Source organism: Sinohyriopsis cumingii, chromosome 2 (genome assembly GCF_028554795.1).
Source record: "Sinohyriopsis cumingii isolate HCF-2022 chromosome 2, ASM2855479v2, whole genome shotgun sequence".
Lineage (NCBI taxonomy): Eukaryota > Metazoa > Mollusca > Bivalvia > Unionida > Unionidae > Sinohyriopsis > Sinohyriopsis cumingii.
In genome coordinates this window covers 17,556,333-17,574,404 of record NC_142962.1, presented here as the reverse complement: position 1 = coordinate 17,574,404, position 18,072 = coordinate 17,556,333, and the positions used below count along the sequence as shown (strand labels likewise).

The 18,072-nt window shown below is 35.5% G+C and overlaps 1 protein-coding gene across 1 annotated transcript in view; it reads left to right on the top strand.

Annotated features, from left to right (window-relative positions):
* The first annotated feature begins 13 nt into the window (after nucleotides 1-13).
* LOC149804393 (RNA polymerase II-associated protein 1-like) overlaps nucleotides 14-18,072 on the top strand; it is a 43,361-nt gene continuing 25,302 nt past the window's right edge. Inside the window, exons 1-4 of the mRNA XM_089932282.1 lie at nucleotides 14-157; nucleotides 2,477-2,597; nucleotides 10,524-10,716; nucleotides 15,958-16,092. Coding sequence (XP_089788408.1) covers nucleotides 2,589-2,597; nucleotides 10,524-10,716; nucleotides 15,958-16,092 — 337 coding nt within the window. The 5' untranslated portion in view covers nucleotides 14-157; nucleotides 2,477-2,588. The remainder of the gene's footprint in view (nucleotides 158-2,476; nucleotides 2,598-10,523; nucleotides 10,717-15,957; nucleotides 16,093-18,072) is intronic.

Below are 18,072 nucleotides of genomic sequence, written 5' to 3'. Positions count from 1 at the left end.
TAAATATGTCTGCGCCCTACAGTTTAGTGTATTGACTATCCACAGGCGTTGACATTTTTTCTATAATTTTACTGACACACGAAATCAAACAAAAGTATCAGCAACTAAAAGAAAGTTAAGAGTCAATAACGGAATTGTATATCGTGCATGTTCTACGGTAGTCCTACAGTATAAGACATAGCACGTTGTTTTTGTTTTAGTGTTATGTCTTACTGTCCAAATAACGGCCTTGTATAGCGTGTTCCGATGTCGTTGACATCGGAATGAGTAATCAAAGTTTCAGGAACATCTCACACACTTGGCAGCCTATATCGACACTCTTCCACTAATTTATGTGTAATAAATATACTGTACTTACTGTGTTGTCTTTATCCTGGCGAAATGAAAATATGATACTTGCAAATGGACTCATTTTCATGTTCTGTTGACATACATTTGACGTTGTTGCAATATGACGGTAGTCGAGGTATTCCGAAGTAAGTTGAAGTAGATACATGGGTGGGAATATGTTTCTTGAATGAAACGAACCGTTGCTTACAGTTCCAATAGGCATAATATATTTTTATTCGTTTTGTTAAATAATTATGTTTCAACTCAACCCTATTTCAGCATTCCCGGCTTTCATTGCTTTTCAGCCAACTGAAATGTAGGCCAACGAAACTTGAAAACAGTCCATTTCTTTTGCGAGAATTTGAATTTATTAGAGAAAGGACATTAGAGTAAGTAAAGTCTGACTAAAACAGGACTTTACTTTGTAGAAAAGTGTCATTATTTTAGTTGTCAGTTGTGTTAAATATTCCTGAAAATTTGACTTTCGTAACGATTTTAGTCCATATCAAAACACACTACACACACCCACAACATAAATATCAGCGTCAAGGTCTTACATGAAGGACTATTTCCACGGGGGCTCGTATTGTTGCTTACAATTTACCTGTCATACATGTACTATGTAGAAACTATAAGAGAGGACACTTCTCTCCTTTCTTGCGCGACCTATTAATAAAAAACCATGATATTTCAAGCTACATTTCGCGTAGTGTAATAAATCTGGTACTGATGTTTAGCTCAGGCATTCGACTTTGTAAGCGTATGGCTTACTATCGTACCTTTAAGGAATGCCAGACCATTCTCCCATGCTACTGATCGACATGTCCATGATCGCGCCTGTGTAATATGCAAGAACAATGCGCTGAATGGAATACTGGCATAAAATTGGCCAACTGACAATAAGTTATAAACAAATGCAGGAAGTAATTTTCTTTTAACCATTGAGAGGACAGTATTCCATTCAGCAGGATTTCACTTGCATATTAAGTGGGTAGGTGAAATGTAGCTTCCAATATCAGCATTTATTCTTAAATAGGTTGCGCGAGAAATGAGAGAAGTCAGCAATGATATGAGCCCCTGTGTCACATTCTACAAATGACATGTATTCTCAATCAGGGAAAAAATTCTAAGCACCCTTCCCATGGACGAGTGAATTACAACATTTACCATCTCAAGATAGAAACATCTTAGATCTATTCCTGACCTTATTACTTTAGTGAATAAACCATCCAGTTTGTTTGTACCTGCCCACCGGTTTAAAAGATTTATAATTTCAAACCTGATTATGCCTAGGTGGGACAAGTTTTCAGTGTTAAAGACGATCTGTTTGCCTGTCATTTCCATTTCCTGGACAAGTCCATTGTCGGTGAAGGGGTGCATGTTCACCTACACAAGTATGTACATAGAAGGAAAATACTATGTCATCTGCTTATGATATTTACAATGTTGAATTAAGCAAAGGATAATCATGACAGTTATAAATTTGCCTTTCATGTGGATTTAACAAGTGGTGTAATTTCATTGTACATGTGTGCAATTTTATATAACTCCAAACTCTCAACATTATGGTAATTTACAGAATTATCTGGCGATTACTGAATTTGATGAATTATGTCAGAATGTTGTCTGAGGAAATCAACTTGCCCATAGTGTACGCAGCATGGCACAGTGTTAGTAAGGAAAGTCTGTTAAGCATGAACGGTGCAGAGAATGCCATTGTTATGGCCACTCTGGTCTTATTCAGGTTAGAAATTATAATCAATGAATGAATTGACAAAGTTTTGTGCACTTTTTATCACATTAAAGATTACCATTATTAAAATTGGTAGGGGGTACAAGCAAATGGGGAGGTATAGTTTTTCTGCAAATTCTTCTACATATATTCACATGATCGGTTTAGTGACCATGATGTTATAAACTGTACTCTATCTATATAAGTACATGTAACATCCCAAAAACCAAAACGGTTGAAAACTTCACTTGTTAAGCAAAAGGAATTTTGATGCACTGAGATCTGGAAATACTGCCTTTTTCAAAACTCCAATAATTAATGATCTGGTAAATAAGAGGGATATTAAAGTAAACCAGAACCTTATTAAGTCACTTTTCAAACTTTATCAGTTGAAAAAAAACATGTTCTTTCCAGTTTGAGTAGATAAGTTGTTTTGACGCCCTGGATTGCAGACAACTTTATAAAACAAGAAGAAACAAGACTCAAGCTAAAGCAAAGCATACTGAAGTAAAAAATTGAGAACAAAATGGAAACAGTTAAGAGTTAAAATTAAAGATAACAAGTATTTAGGGGTCACAATAATTAGTGATCTGAAATGGAACCTTCAGATTCAAGAATTATTCAACAAAGTATGTCATGCCTTGGCTTATTTAAGACATAACCTGTCATCTTGCTCACAAAATGTGTAAGAATTAGCTTACAATGGTTTATTTAAACCTATCTTATAATAGGCTTATATCATTTTGGGACCCCCATTCAAAGGCATTATAAGATGAAACAAATCCAAATGTGAGGAGCATATTTGTTCTATCTGAGTAAGATTTACCTCGGGAAGTATGACCTCCATATTGAATAATTTGTCGTTGAAACCATTAGTACATTGTCACGCCAAAGTAAAGATGCTAGCAGAGATTTTTATATAAGTATGTAATTACTTTTCACGAGAAAAAATGTCACTAACTTGCATTTTAAAGAATTCCAACTGTCACTGTTTCCACCAACTTTCATACTAAATGATCCATTTTGATGAAGCCTCCATTGTAGACAGCTATACACAGGTGTCTTGAAAAGGAAGATTGTTGATAGGCCAAAAGAACTGGAATATTTCTTGGTCTTTGTCCTAGCTTGATTTAAACCAATCAGCTGTTGTCTCAACAATATCTGCTTTATAAATAGAGTATAACAGCATGCATTGTGCAAAAGCTGGTGGGAATTTTCTGAGACACTTAAAATACTAATTTTAGAATGTAAGTTGGAAACATTTTGTTGGTGAAAATTAATGACATTTCTTTAAAAATATCTGATGGCATATTCCCTTGCCATAAAAGTAAGATTACTGATTGTCCATAAGAACTGGAAAAATCTAGCTGATTACTCTTGCTAGATTTCAACCAATCAGGTGTATCCTTGACATCATCTACTTCATAAATTGATTACAACAACATGCATTTCATAAAAGTTAGTGGGAATGGACTGAGACTGTTTAAAATACCCATTTTGAATATAAGTTGGCATGTTTTCTTGGGAACAGTAACATCATGATTTTAGAAATATCTGCTGGTATCTTCTCTTTGGTACAATAATGTATCAATTATTATGTATCAGTATATTGTGAGCTTAACATTTGTCCATGATTGTAGATGGTCCATTAAGTCAATGGTAATGGTAAACAATGTTTTTTAAAATTTAAGTTATAGTCTGACCTAGTTTATGAATTTAGAATGTTCTGGAAGTAAATCCTTTGATAATATGATGGAAATTTCCACTTGAAATGACCCACATCTTGGGAATTTCAGGGCATTTTGTTGCATTATAGGTCAGGTGACTGTATATCAAGTTTAAAACAGGGTTTTGTAAACAAAATCATCATTCCTATTTAATTAGTCTTTGTGAGTCTGTGATCAGAATTTGTAGTTGTATTCAGATATAATTCTAAAGGAATTATTTAAATCTTGATAAGAATTACTAAAGTGCTTTTGGACTGGATTAACACATTATTTTTGAGAGATTTATTTGAATTCTTTCACATTGACATTCTGGATTATATCATTCTGGTTCATGAAGACATTTCAGACTTTTTAAATTCATTTGGAACATTCTCTACTTTTGGAATTGTGATTGGACATTTAGGATTATTTTTGATCTAGTTTACAACCTTTTAAGTGTCTTTTGAATTTTCACTTTATATGAAAAAGAAATAAATTATTTCTTGAATTTTACTCAGCCTCATTGGTTACACTTCATACTTTTACTTAGTTTTAAGACCATAGACACAATAAAACTTAAGTCTTGAAAGTAATGGCTGGGGCAAATGTTACATTGCATGATGATGTGAAAAGTCACAAAAATGTTCATACTCTGTATCTCTGACTGAAAAGTGTCACTCTAAATGTGAACATTAGGAAATTGAGATCTAGGTGTGAAACTGCAATATTATATAGTCATAATATTTGAATTTTAGTATCAAGCTTACCTGTGTGAAATAAAATAAAGTTGTTTCCTTTTTGACATGTGCTTAACTTAAAACAAGGAGGTACATTTGTCACAGATTATTTATAACTGACGCACAGCATATGTTAAACAACATTGAACTTAAGACACTTGTGTAGGATAGAAAATGCACTCATCTGCCAGTGATGAGTACATAGTAAAGCTTTTACTATGTCAGAATGAGAGGGTTGGTGGTTTTCCTGAGCCCTGTCAGTATTTCATTATTTGATCTTATGGCAGGAGTACTTATCTACAGCAATTTAGCAATGACTGATACAATTGCAGAACACTGCACTTCAACTTGTTTTCTTTAAAATCAGTGGTCTAAGTAAACTGATGTCCTACAGTGCAAGATACCCATCCATGATATTGATGTTGTTTGGATGCAACATCCAGACAATTTAAATATCAGGGACAGACTTCTTATATTGTATGACTAGGTAAACTATCATAGTAGCTTTCCCTTCCATTTGTTTGTACATGTACCTCCTATTGATTTTAAAAACAGAAAGCATCAATGATATCAAAAGTGCACACGTTTTAAAGATAACAACATTATATAGCATTCAAATGTACATTTTTTAAGGCATTAAAATATAATGCATTATAGAGAAGCCATTAATATGGAAATCACAACACAGAAGGGCATATATTGGATAAGAAATATGATATTGGGAAACAAAACGGAGCAAAAAGTTAAAATTGATAGATTAAAAAAGTAAGAAGATGAACAACTTAAAGAGGTGTTATGGGTGCAAAATGTAAGCCTTATTTCTATGAATTAGTGGATGAGATGTTTACATGCTTTATTGCACTTTGAGAGATCTTAGATAATGTAAGATTTATTTCACTGAATTAATGGTTGAGATATTTACATGCTTTATTGCACTTTGAGAGATCTTAGATAATGTAAACCTTATTTCACTGAATTAATGGTTGAGATATTTACATGCTTTATTGCACTTTGAGAGATCTTAGATAATGTAAGCCTTATTTCACACTGAATTAGTGGTTGAGATGTTTTCATGCTTTATTGCACTTTGAGAGATCTTAGATCATGTAAGCCTTATTTCACTGAATTAGTGGTTGAGATGTTTTCATGCCTTATTGCAATTTGAGAGATCTTAGATAATGTAAGCCTTATTTCACTGAATTAATGGTTGAGATATTTACATGCTTTATTGCACTTTGAGAGATCTTAAATAATGTAAGCCTTATTTCACTGAATTAATGGTTGAGATATTTACGTGCTTTATTGCGCTTTGAGAGATCTTAGATAATGTATGCCTTATTTCACTGAATTAGTGGTTGAGATGTTTTCATGCTTTATTGCACTTTGAGAGATCTTAGATAATGTAAGCCTTATTTCACTGAATTAGTGGTTGAGATATTTACATGCTTTATTGCACTTTGAGAGATCTTAGATATTGTGTTTGCTAAAATTTAGCTGAGAATCAGTATCTACTCCAAGGAGTTTCACTCACAAGATATTTCATTCTGATTGAATTTTATGTGCTTTTGCCAATAAGAAAGGCTTGGAATTCTGGAGGGTTTCTTTATACTGTTGGCTGCAAACCATTCAGTCAGCCTCTTGTTCTGATTTTGTACATTAATTGGATCTTTATGAATCTAAGATACAGTGTTATCAGTATATTTATACTGTGTTCTTTGCTTTGTGCATGAAAATGTAAAGATTTCAAATATGAGAGGTCCTAGTTTTGAGTCTTGTGATACTCCTTTGGAGGCTATATCATAGTTATTCTATGAATATCCCAGTTTAATGCATTGTTTTTGGTTATACAAATAGTTTTTAATTAATTTGAGTTCTGATGAGTGTTACAGGCTTTCATCTTTTCAATGATGAGTTTGTGTGGAAGACTGTTAAAGGTCTTGGACAGGTCCATTAGTATTGCACCTAACAATGGAGCCATTGTAAAGGGCACCCCTCCAGTCCTCCGCTAGTTTAAGCAGAATTATTTGACATTTATACCTGTTTCTAAAAGAATATAAAGTTTTGAAAAATATTATCAAAATGCAGTTGGGTCTGATTAAATAGAAGCCTTTCAAATATGTTGGAAGGGCAAGGTCTGTTGCTATGGTCCCTGTATCCACAGGGTCAGATTTTTTGTAAACTGTAGTTACATACACTTTAAGATGATCTGGAAATTTTCCTTTGTCAACACAAGTATTATAAAGTATGCTATTTTCTGAACATAAATCTGATGCACATTATTTGAGAATCTTAGGAGATACATGTACAATGTCATTGCCAATTGATTTCTTTGATCAAGGCCCTTTCACAATTTGGTACACTTTTTCTGGCACTGCAGGTTTCAGTTTGAGAATTGAACATTATTCAGATACATGTAGTAGATTGTCATGAATAGCTTGTATATTAGGGTGCATAGTAATGTTATCTATTGGTTCATTGGACTCATTATTTTTGCAATGTTAATTTGACCCAATGGTTTTTGCTATATTAATGTAGAACTCACTGAAAATTTCAGACATTTGTTTGGTCAGTAATCAAGGCACCACCCTTCATCAAAATGATGTTACGGTCAGAACTTTTACTTTTGGTTGATAAAAATGATATGATGGTAGGCCAGAAATCCTTAGATTTTGGGCCATCACAACTCCTTTCAAAGAAATAGTCACATATATGTATCACCTTCACTCGTGAAAATTTAAATCCATTGCATATTGCATTGTAACTATATTATTTACTGGTACTACCCTTATTTAAAAGTAAATCATTGCTACAAACCTTCAGTTGCTTATTTTAATATGCTCATTTCAGTTCACATCACTGTAGTATTTTATTGTTTCACTTGACTGAAAATGCAGGTGCAAAACAAGCATAAACTTGTTATTCTAAAGCTGTGCAATGTATCGCATTGCAGAAGAACAAGCATAGTACAGTATTTGACTTACCCATTTCATGTTTACATGAATTAATATTAACACCAAGCAGAAAGATATACCCTGAGATGTGCATCATTCGTTTATATACCCAATAATCATGTAGATTTCAGTGATTTGCATAAGAGAGCACATCAAAGTGAGATCGTAACTTTTTGTGTGCTATTTTATGCCCAGAAATTTTTATTTTTTTAACAAATATTTTAAAAAAGTGTTATTAGCATGTGTATTGCAAACATCAGTCATACATGTATTGTTATGATGTCTGCAGTGTGATAGTTTATAGTGATGTCTAGCACTGTGGCATAATGCCGCAGACATATAGCATGATATCCCACCCAGTCACATTGTCCTGACACCAGGCCAACCAGTCCTAGCACTAACCTCTTAATGCTGAGCGCCCAGCAAATTCAGGACCTCCCGCATCCGAGGAGGACGCTCTAACCACTAGGCCACTGGAGCGGTCTTATATCTAAGCATTAGTTTATTTAATAAATAACCATTTGCTTATATGTATGCATTAGTTTATCTAATAAATAACCAGTTCCTTATATATAGGTACTAGTTTCAGTTAATAATAGTTTATTTAATAAATAGCATAACACAAAGCAGATCTTCATTTGATACAGAGGTCATACTTCCTGGGGTAAATCTTACTCAGATGGAACAAATATGGTCCTCTTCATGTATTTTGCATTCAGTCAAACTTGTCTTAAACCCCTATCTCCGGGAAATTACAAATATTGTCTCTTAAGACAAATTAACAGAGGTTTATTTCAGTAATAATTTGGTTTTAGGGACCCCAAAAAGTATGCCATGTATGTGATTACTTTATTAGGTACTTTTAAGGCAAGTTAAGCTGTATTGGAATTTCATTGTCTGGCTGCATAAACCAAATGGCTATAAAAGTTTATTACACTGACTGTCTCGAAAATAACAAGATTCATTTTGTCATTTCAGATGTTTAAAAATGTATTTATTGACTGACTTTTAGACTAATCTGAGTTATATTTATGTATATTTCCTTATACAGTTGATGCTGGTACAGGATTAAAATATCAGTTTCTTGCTTCATGAGCTCAATTGTACTTTCTGTTATGTTTGTGTTTCTTATGTAGATTAAAATGATTTGGATGAAATGGGCAAGTAATATATGTTTTCATTCATAACACATACAGTGTGATTTCTTGCTGTATAACTTGAGAGCAAGTAATATATGTTTTCATTCATAACATGTACAGTGTGATTTCTTGCTGTATGACTTGAGGGCAAGTAATGTATGTTTTCACTCATAACACGTACAGTGTGATTTCTTGCTGTATGACTTGAGGGCAAGTAATGTATGTTTTCATTCATAACATGTACAGTGTGATTTCTTGCTGTATGACTTGAGGGCAAGTAATGTATGTTTTCATTCATAACATGTACAGTGTGAGTTCTTGCTTTATGACTTGAATAGCCAGTAATTGTGTGGATTTGGATGCTTGGAGTTTGAGATCATCTGGAGATTTTTGTTGACATTTAATGAAATGGTGTTTTACTTTTTTATCTGAATACAGAGAGAAAGTATGGTATATACAGTAGAAATGGGGTGATATTGATATTTCCAAAGTTTGCAGAATAGCTCATTAATGTTCTTTTTCAGTGTAAAACTCAGCTACATATCTGAAATTTTACTTGTTTAAACAATTCTTTATAGTTATGCAGGTTAGTGGAGTTAGATAATTAGCATCCTTTAATACAAAAAAAGCTTATATGAAAATATTGTTGTGAGTTCATCAAAGTGAAAAATAAGCAATCAGTATGATGCACCATAAATCCCTTTATCAGTGTTATGTATTGGTTAGCATACCATTGATGGTTATGATGTCATAAACTGACAAAACTAATGGTCTTCTCTCCATCTACTGACCTCTCTTCATCTACGGACACAACTGATTTTCTTCATCTACTGACACAACTAATGCCCTCTCTTCGTACACCGACACAACCAATGCCCTGTCTTCATACATTGACACAACTGATGCTGTTTCTTCCTCTACTGATACAACTGATACCTTCTCTTCAGGTACTGACACTGTAACTGATTCCTTTTCTTCATCTACTGACACAACTGATAACCTCTTTTCATCTTCTGACATGACTGCTCATGTGGTCTGGTGGTTAGAGCATCCACCTTATAAAAATGGTACTAACAGCTGCCTCGCTTGGCGTTCAGCGTTAAGAGGTTAGTGTTAGGGCTGGTCTATCTGGTATCAGGATAATTTTGCTGGGTGGGACATCATGCTACATGTCTGTGGCATAATGCACCAGTGCTAGACATCATTATAAACTGCCACACTGCTGAGATCTTAGCGATATGACTGAAAAATTGTTAAATCTACGTTAAATATCCAAATCACACACACACACTCATCTGCTGACATCATTTAGTCATACCAAAGACTTATAAAAATGGTACTTACAGCTGCCTCACTTGATGCTCAGCATTAAGAGGTTAGTGTTAGGACTGGCAGGCCTGGTGTCAGGATAATGTGACTGGGTGGGACAAGATGCTACATGTCTGTGGCATGATTTCCCAGTGCTGGACATAACTATAAACTTCCAGACTGCAGACATCATATCAATATGGCTGAATAATTGTTAATGCTGTGTTAAAAATCCAAATCACATACACACGCTAGACCAGTAAGTTGGCTGCCAGTCAAACAAAAGAAAAAAGGTGGAGAACAACTTGCTGGTCTAACACACACACACACTCTTCATCTACTGACATGACTGATGGCTTGTTATTACTGATATGACTAACAGCCTCTCCATCTACTGACATAACAGATGCCCTCTCTTCATCTACTGACACAACTGATGGCCTCACCAAGTTTTTACTACCACTCGTTGTTTTGAGTCATGATAATCCTATCCTATTCACATTTATAATAATCAGTTACAGAGTTTTGGACAACAAAAACAATTATACTAATTGGACTTTATATATAATCCAGACTACTGCAACATAACTGTAAAACAAAATGTTGATAACTTTTCACAGGTGAAAATGCTGAAGCGACCGAGTCCAGGTGAGACTGAGGAGGATTTGTTGAGGATACAGGATGAGTTTCTGGCAGCCAAAGATCCATCAGCAGCCAGGGTCATTAAAAAATCGGGGGAAAAAAGGGGACAAGATGGTCTGGAGGCAGAGAGAAGCAGTACAGATAAATCAAGAGATGTTGTACAGATGGACAGTGAGTGAAATCTCAGATTGGTTTTGAAGCGGTCATGAGTTTGAATTAACTTGATCTGTTAAATAATGTTAATTTACTAGATACCAGCATCTTACACTTGATACAGTATAATAAATGCTTGCAGTGAAATGAACAGGTGTTAAACAACTCAGCCACTTGTTAAGTTAATTAGTGATTATTGTCAGAACAGTCTTTTTGCATGTGGAACTAGCCAGCTGTAATGCCTCAAAGCACTGAATTTCTTACAAAAGATTTAGGGTATCAGGTACTATTGATCAGTTAGAAAAGGTCAATTTCATTGACTTAATGCATAATCCAGAACAGTGTGTTTTAATATTGATATTGTTGTTGATAGACATTCAGTGCATTGTGCAGTGACAGTTAATTTGGAAAAGTGTGCTGTTGCCACTGAAATCGATGAAATTTCATGATGACAAGAGTTTGCAAATATGATCAAGAGAATAACTCATTCAGCCACTGAGATTTTTGTCATTTTCACCTGAAATGGGGGTAGGAAACACATTCTGGAGGTTAATTTTGAATACATCCAAATAAATATACTTTCCGGAGATTTTTGTTTTAATGGCTAGTTTTCTTGCACATGTACAGAAGGGTAAAAGTTGGATTTTTTGTTGTTGTTGCTTATTGGACCCATCATTTTCATGTCCTGGCCACATTTTACCCCAGGCCTCAAAGTTATTCTACTCTTTGCAAAGGTACCCCTGTCCTTGTGCAGTTCAGATTGGTCTGCCTTAGATCTCAAGACAAAAAATCTAAAATCTTGACACAAAATCCGGTTTCAATAGCTGGCACATTTTTTAAATAAATTATGTGTTTCCTTCGGAATTTTGTCGTATGAGTAGAAAGTCCAGATTATTTGGTATCATTGTAGAGCTACATGAGTCTGCTTGCCTGTAATATCACACACTTTGGTGTATCTTAATGACCTTGACGCTACAAAGCTCAGAAGTAGGGTACTGTATTTACTGTATATTTTGGGACACGATAAAAATAATACTTTTTTTTCCTGTTCCAGAACTTATGGTGAAACATTTTTTTTACTTTGGTCATATGTCCCAAGACTTAAGAAACTAAATAAATTTGTATTGCATGTGTGCTTCCCCCCCACCCCCATACGTTGCAATAAAATAGATAAATAAATTGCTTAATTGATAATGAAAAGAAAGAAACTAACCTTGCGTTGTTATCATTTATTCCTTTTTTCAACATGAGCATTAAAGAATAAAATATGTCCACGAAATCCATATATGTAGCGTAGGCTTCCATACTGTAGCATGTATCAATTATGTCTGATACCACACACCACATTGTTCATTGACATGAACATTGAGAAACAATTGTGTGTGGTTGTGCTTAAGGGTTTGAACATGTTATCTGACTGAAAACTGGAGCCAACAAAATCACAAACAAGAGGAAATAGTCAACTGATATCTTGAAGACACCATTCACGCATGACACTGTTTTGGGTGCAAAATAATCAAGATTGAATTATATCCGGGTCTACTTTATGACAGTATCCCGCAAATAAAAATCATTAATTGAAAATACATTCACTTGAGTGCAAGTGACAATCTTTTCACCAGCTCGGGTTACAAAATTATCCTTACTATTTATCGGCAGACATTAATGCTCCTTTGTATTAATTGTAACCACAGATGCCAAGTACATAGAAGCCCTGGTGGTGAATAAACACGACTGGCAGCAAACAGTTAACTCCTTCTTTGAATCTACCGACAGGGCATCAAAGACAAAAGGTTATTTTTATTACAAAGCAAGCCGATATCAGAAGCCGACTTTGGTTACTTATTTTGCAAAAGATATCAGTACAAAGGTTATTTTATTGCAAAGCAAGCTGAGATCGGAAGCTGACTATGGATTCTGTGAAGTGAGCCCCATTTTTTTTTGAATATACAAAGACAGCCGAGATATGGAAGCAAACTTGGGTTCCTTTTCAACTGTATTCACGAGAATTTTGAAAATAAATTGAAACAATGGAACAAATTTTAAAGTGACACAATATAGTGTTTTGTGCACAGATCTCGATAACCCAGCATCACCCAGAATATTTGGAGAAAATAAAATCGTGATTAATTTGTGAAGGCCAGAAGACAAGCAAATGATTTTGCAAACGAGAGGGAAATAATCATCCGATATATTGAAGACAACTGCCATTCACACATGACATGGTGTTAGGTGCAAAGTAGCCAGGATTAATTTATATCCAGGTCTTCTGTATGACAGTATCTCACAAATAAAAATCATTATTTGAAAACACATTCACTTGAGTGCAAGTGACAATCTTTTTGCCAGCACAGGTTACGATAGTATCATTACTATTTACCCGCAGACATCAGTGCACCTTTGTATTAATTATTACTACAGATGCCAAGCACATAGAAGCCCTGGTGGTGAATAAACATGACTGGCAGCCAGCAGTAAACTTCTTCTTTGAACTTACCGACAGGACATCAAAGACAAAGGTTATTTTTATTACATAGCAAGCCGACCTAGGAAGCCGACTTTGGACTTGAAGTCAGTTTTTTTTAAAAGATATCAATACAAAGGTTATTTTATTGCAAAGCAAGCTGGCCTCAGAAGCCAACTATGGATTCATTTCAGTGTGCCGATTTTTTATTTTTTAGCTTTGAATATACAAAGATGGCTGAGATTTGGAAGCTAACTTTGGTTCCTTTTCACCATTATTCACAAAAATGTTGAAAATAAAGGGAAACAATGAAACAGTTTTTAAAGTTACACAATATAGTATCACCCAGAAGATTTGGAGAAAATAAAATGACGTGATGAATTTGTGATGGCCAGAAGAGAAACAGATCATTTCGCCGACAATATGATCATTAACATGGATGAAACTCTAGTGTACTTTGATCACATTCCTGGATGGACTGATGATAAGATGGGTATCAGAAGTGTGAGAATTAGCAAAACTAGTGCAGATTTGAAAAAATCTGGCTTTTGTCCTTGCTTAGTTTCCGCTTCAGGTGGTGTGTTGCCTCTAACAATATTTCACGATATGAGAAAGCTAAACAAATATTCATTTACCAAAAGAATGTAACGTATGTGTGCAGGGGAAGGGTTGAGTTGATGAGACACTGCTGCAGAGGATTAAAGAGTTTTATCTCAAGTACAAAGTTATATATTTTTTTAAATAAAATTTCAGTTGGAGTGCATTTTCCAACATGTAATTTTCGAATGATTTAAAAAGTGTCCCACAACTTATGACTCGAAAAAAAACGATGTGTCCCAGAACATACAGTGCACAAAAAAATTACTTTTAAAATTAATTTATGGTGTCCCAACAAATACGGTGTCCCAACATATATGGTAAATACCTCATCACACCTACATGCAGCATTGGGGCTTAATGAATTAACAGTGTTTTTGGAAATTTCTAACAAAATATGAAGGAATGGCTGTTTTTGTAATTTATGTACAATATTGATGTACAAGTGATCAAATATGTAAGAAATATTCAAATTTGGTTGTGTCACCAAAATTCATTCAGCCCCAGAGATTTTTTCATTTTTGCCTGAAATGGGGTTAGGAAATGCATTTTGGAGCTTAATTCTGAATACCTCCAGATACTTATGCTCTCAAGAGATTTTCAGTTAGTTGGATGTCTAGTTGTGTTAGAAACGTAATTTTTTATTGGCTATTTCACTTGTGCATGTACAAACGGGTATAAGTTGTTCTGTTTTTGGCCACTTTTTTACCTCAGACCTGAAAGTTATCCTACTTTGCAAAGGTTCAGAGGTCTCAAATCTGGACACAAAATCTGACAACCAATGCATTTTTGGTGTAAAAAATTCAGGTCTCAAAATTTATGCGTTTCCCGCTGTATTTTGTAATGCAAATTGAAAGTCCATATTATTTGGTAGAGCTACATTAGTCTACTTGTCTGTAATACGACACACTTTGGCGTATCTGAAATAACCTTAATGCCACAAAGCTCGGAAGTAGGGTACTACATCGTCATGCTTCCAGGTGACATTAAGGATTAATGAGTTAAGAATGTACCAAAATACTGTGAAAATGAACACAAGTGGCTGAAATATGACCTACGAAAGGCTGAGATGTTGTTCACATTCCGAACTGAGTATTGGAAACATACAAAAGTTCCATAGGGTACTTCATTCGCGAATCTTGTTAGTCAAATATAGTTGTTACTGTTTTGAGCTGAAGCTTGAATAATAAATGTTGAATTAGAAACTAAATTGTCTTCTGTTAGCAGGATCAGTGAAATTTAGGCAGGATCAGTAAAATATTTCAGTGATCCATTTGCTTAGTGAGGGGAAAAAATCCTGATTTTGAGCCTTAATTAAGATGCATAATTGTGAGGAAGAATATAGCTAATAAAAATGTTACTTACTATCCTTTGTTAAATTATAGCAGTTCATAGATACCACAGATTGAAGCTTTCTTCACCTGTTCTGCATGAACATAGACACCATAGACAGCTTTTCCAACTGGTTTACATGTACATTAGGCACCATAAATATTTTTTTCCAGCTGTTTTATACTTTAATGCAGGAGAAAGATACCACAGACTAAGTGCTTTTTTTCAGCTGTTTTACATGTTCATGCTGGATATACAAACCATGAACTGGGGCTTTCTTCAACTGTTTTACGTGTTCATGCTGGATGTACACACCATAGACTGAGGCTTGCTTCAGCTGTTTACATGTACTAGCTGGCAATAGAAACACAGACTTGGCGTTCTTCAAATCTTTTAAATGTACATGCTGCAGCGGTGATGCAATGTGTTTAGTATATTTTACGTGCACAGGCTGGATAGAGGCAATGTATAGACCCTTGAAATTACAGAGAATTATTATGTAATATGTATTTTAAAACATTTACATATATGGAGAGTCAAACCATAAGCTTGAGATCATTCTAATGAAATTTATAGGCTGACACAGTCGATCCCAAAAACCTGGTTGAAAATTAGGATGATTCAAAAGTAGACATTATTTAACTTATCTGGCTTCAGAATCAATATGATTTACTATAAAATAACTTCAGTATCAAGAACATTATTTAAAGGTTATTGGACAACGTGGTATACAGTGATCACTTCCAAGTCAACATGTTATTATATACACCCTATTACAGAGTACTCTTTAGACAAAATCCATCTTGGATAGGGAAGAAAATTTGTATGTAATATATGTAAGTATTCTTCTGTTTGATTATTTTCAGCTCTTCCGAGCAGCTTGTCCTGTACAGAAGCTACTCCTCCAAAGAAATCCCGCTTTCGAGCCAAACAGGAAGAAAAGAAAGAACAACATTCTGCACAGGCTGATAGTGATGTCGACATGGAGCAAGAAATGGACAGTAAGACTAGCAATTTCTGAATTTACCATATAAAGGTTTAAGGTTTAGTTTACTTCTGATACAACATGGTGCATGTCTGTGATCCAGATCTCTCAAACCTTGTCTTACCCCTCTCTTTCTGAATCATTGCTTTAGAGGAAGAATAGAGGAAGTTTGGAGGCAGAAAGCTGAGGAAGTGCCCCTCTACCTCTCCACTCAACCCACATGGGTGTTTGAACCCCTCATCCTCAGCCAGTGTGAAGGGAGGTTAAGGGGGAGAGGCAATCTTAGTCACATGTACACCAACATCGATCCCTTGGAGCAATCATACAGAAGCTGTAAGAACCAAAATTTGAGCCTATTGGATCTCCCTGTTCCTTTGGAATGGGGGTGGGGATCCAGATCATGCAGAGGGACTTGAAGTTTTGTTCATCAACTCCACTCTCCTCCTCTCCGTTCTTCATGGAGGCACCATCAGATCAGAAGAAGGATGCCTTTCTACAACAGGAGATATAGTCACTCATCAGAAACAACAGCAAAAAAAGGGGATGGAGTTCATGCAAAGATCATAATCCCATGGCTGTTGTTTTTTCCAAAAGCAAACAGCAAGTTGAGACCCATCATTGACTGGGGTTGCCTCAACCAACTCATGATGGGGATGGTGAGTTCAATCTGCCTCTCCATTCGATTGGACGAATATGCCATCAGTCTCCATCTGACTGACTCGTACTTTCACATCCCTTTCTACTCCGCATCCTGAACTTTTTCTCCATTTTTGCTTACTGTGACATTTTATCAGTACAGAGTAATCCCTTTGGCTTCAAGATCAGCCCTTGGGCCTCAAGATCAGCCCTTGGGTTTTTACCAAGATTAAGGATTACATCATCACTCTGTTCCAATCTACGTCACCTACAACAACAGCAATGTACCTTGATGACATTCTCCAGAAACATATGGTAAGTTCTATTCTAGGCTGAAGTAGTAATCATTCATATCATTTAGATCATCCAGGCTTTCTAGTGAACTGTGAAAAAAGTCAGCCCTCTGTCCATCCCATAATTTTGTCCATCTGGAATTTTTAACCAACTAGAATCTGGTGCAACTTATTCATTGTCACATAATCTGAATCATTAAGTTGATCAAGTCCATTTCCAACAGAACTGTGGTTTTAGCAAGGAGTTTTTGCAACTCCTGGGTTTATTCAGTGTGGCAGCAGAATTGATCCCACTCAGCCATCTCTTTTATGCAGACATTGCAAACACAGTGTTACTCCTTTTCAATTCCCTGGATCAAACAGTCATGGTCATGCCTGAGACTCAATCCTTCCTGCTTCAGTGGTGCAACCCAGGTTGGCTGACAAAGGGAGTGCTGCTGGAGAAGTCCCAGGTGGAAATAACAGTATGTAATGATGGACATGGGTATTCCTTCCCAGCCTGGACTGTCTTCTTCTACACACTCAGCTTTCATCAGGACAACCTTGCAAGACAAACAATTTAAACATTATATTGGAGAGAATCTCAAGAGCAGGAATGCTGTCCACTCTGAAGACTTACGAGGGAAAGTGGTGTGTGTTTTCAGGAACTGGTTCCATACCAACATTGTCCCTCAGCATGCCTCATTCCCTCATCTGGATGACTTGTTTTCTCTAGCTCTTTTGAGGAGAAACAGTTGGCCCTATCTGTATCAAAGGCTACCACTCCATGATATTGGAAACATTCTGGTATCATGACCGATGTGATTTTGGGCAGGAAATAGACCTGTCTGGTACTTTAGATCTTGTTGATCTCAGTCAACCAGAGTCTTCACTCTGTTTCAAAATGGAACCAATCCTGGGTTTCTACATCGCTTGATTCAAATCCATTCTAGTGTACACTTTGCTAAAGTCACTATCATACAAAACATGTTTCCTAATAGCTTTAGCTTCTGCATGCAGGGTAAGAGGTCTGCATTGCCTTTGTTGACCCAAAGTCTCTTTAGTTCAGATCAGTTGTTGGTGGTTCT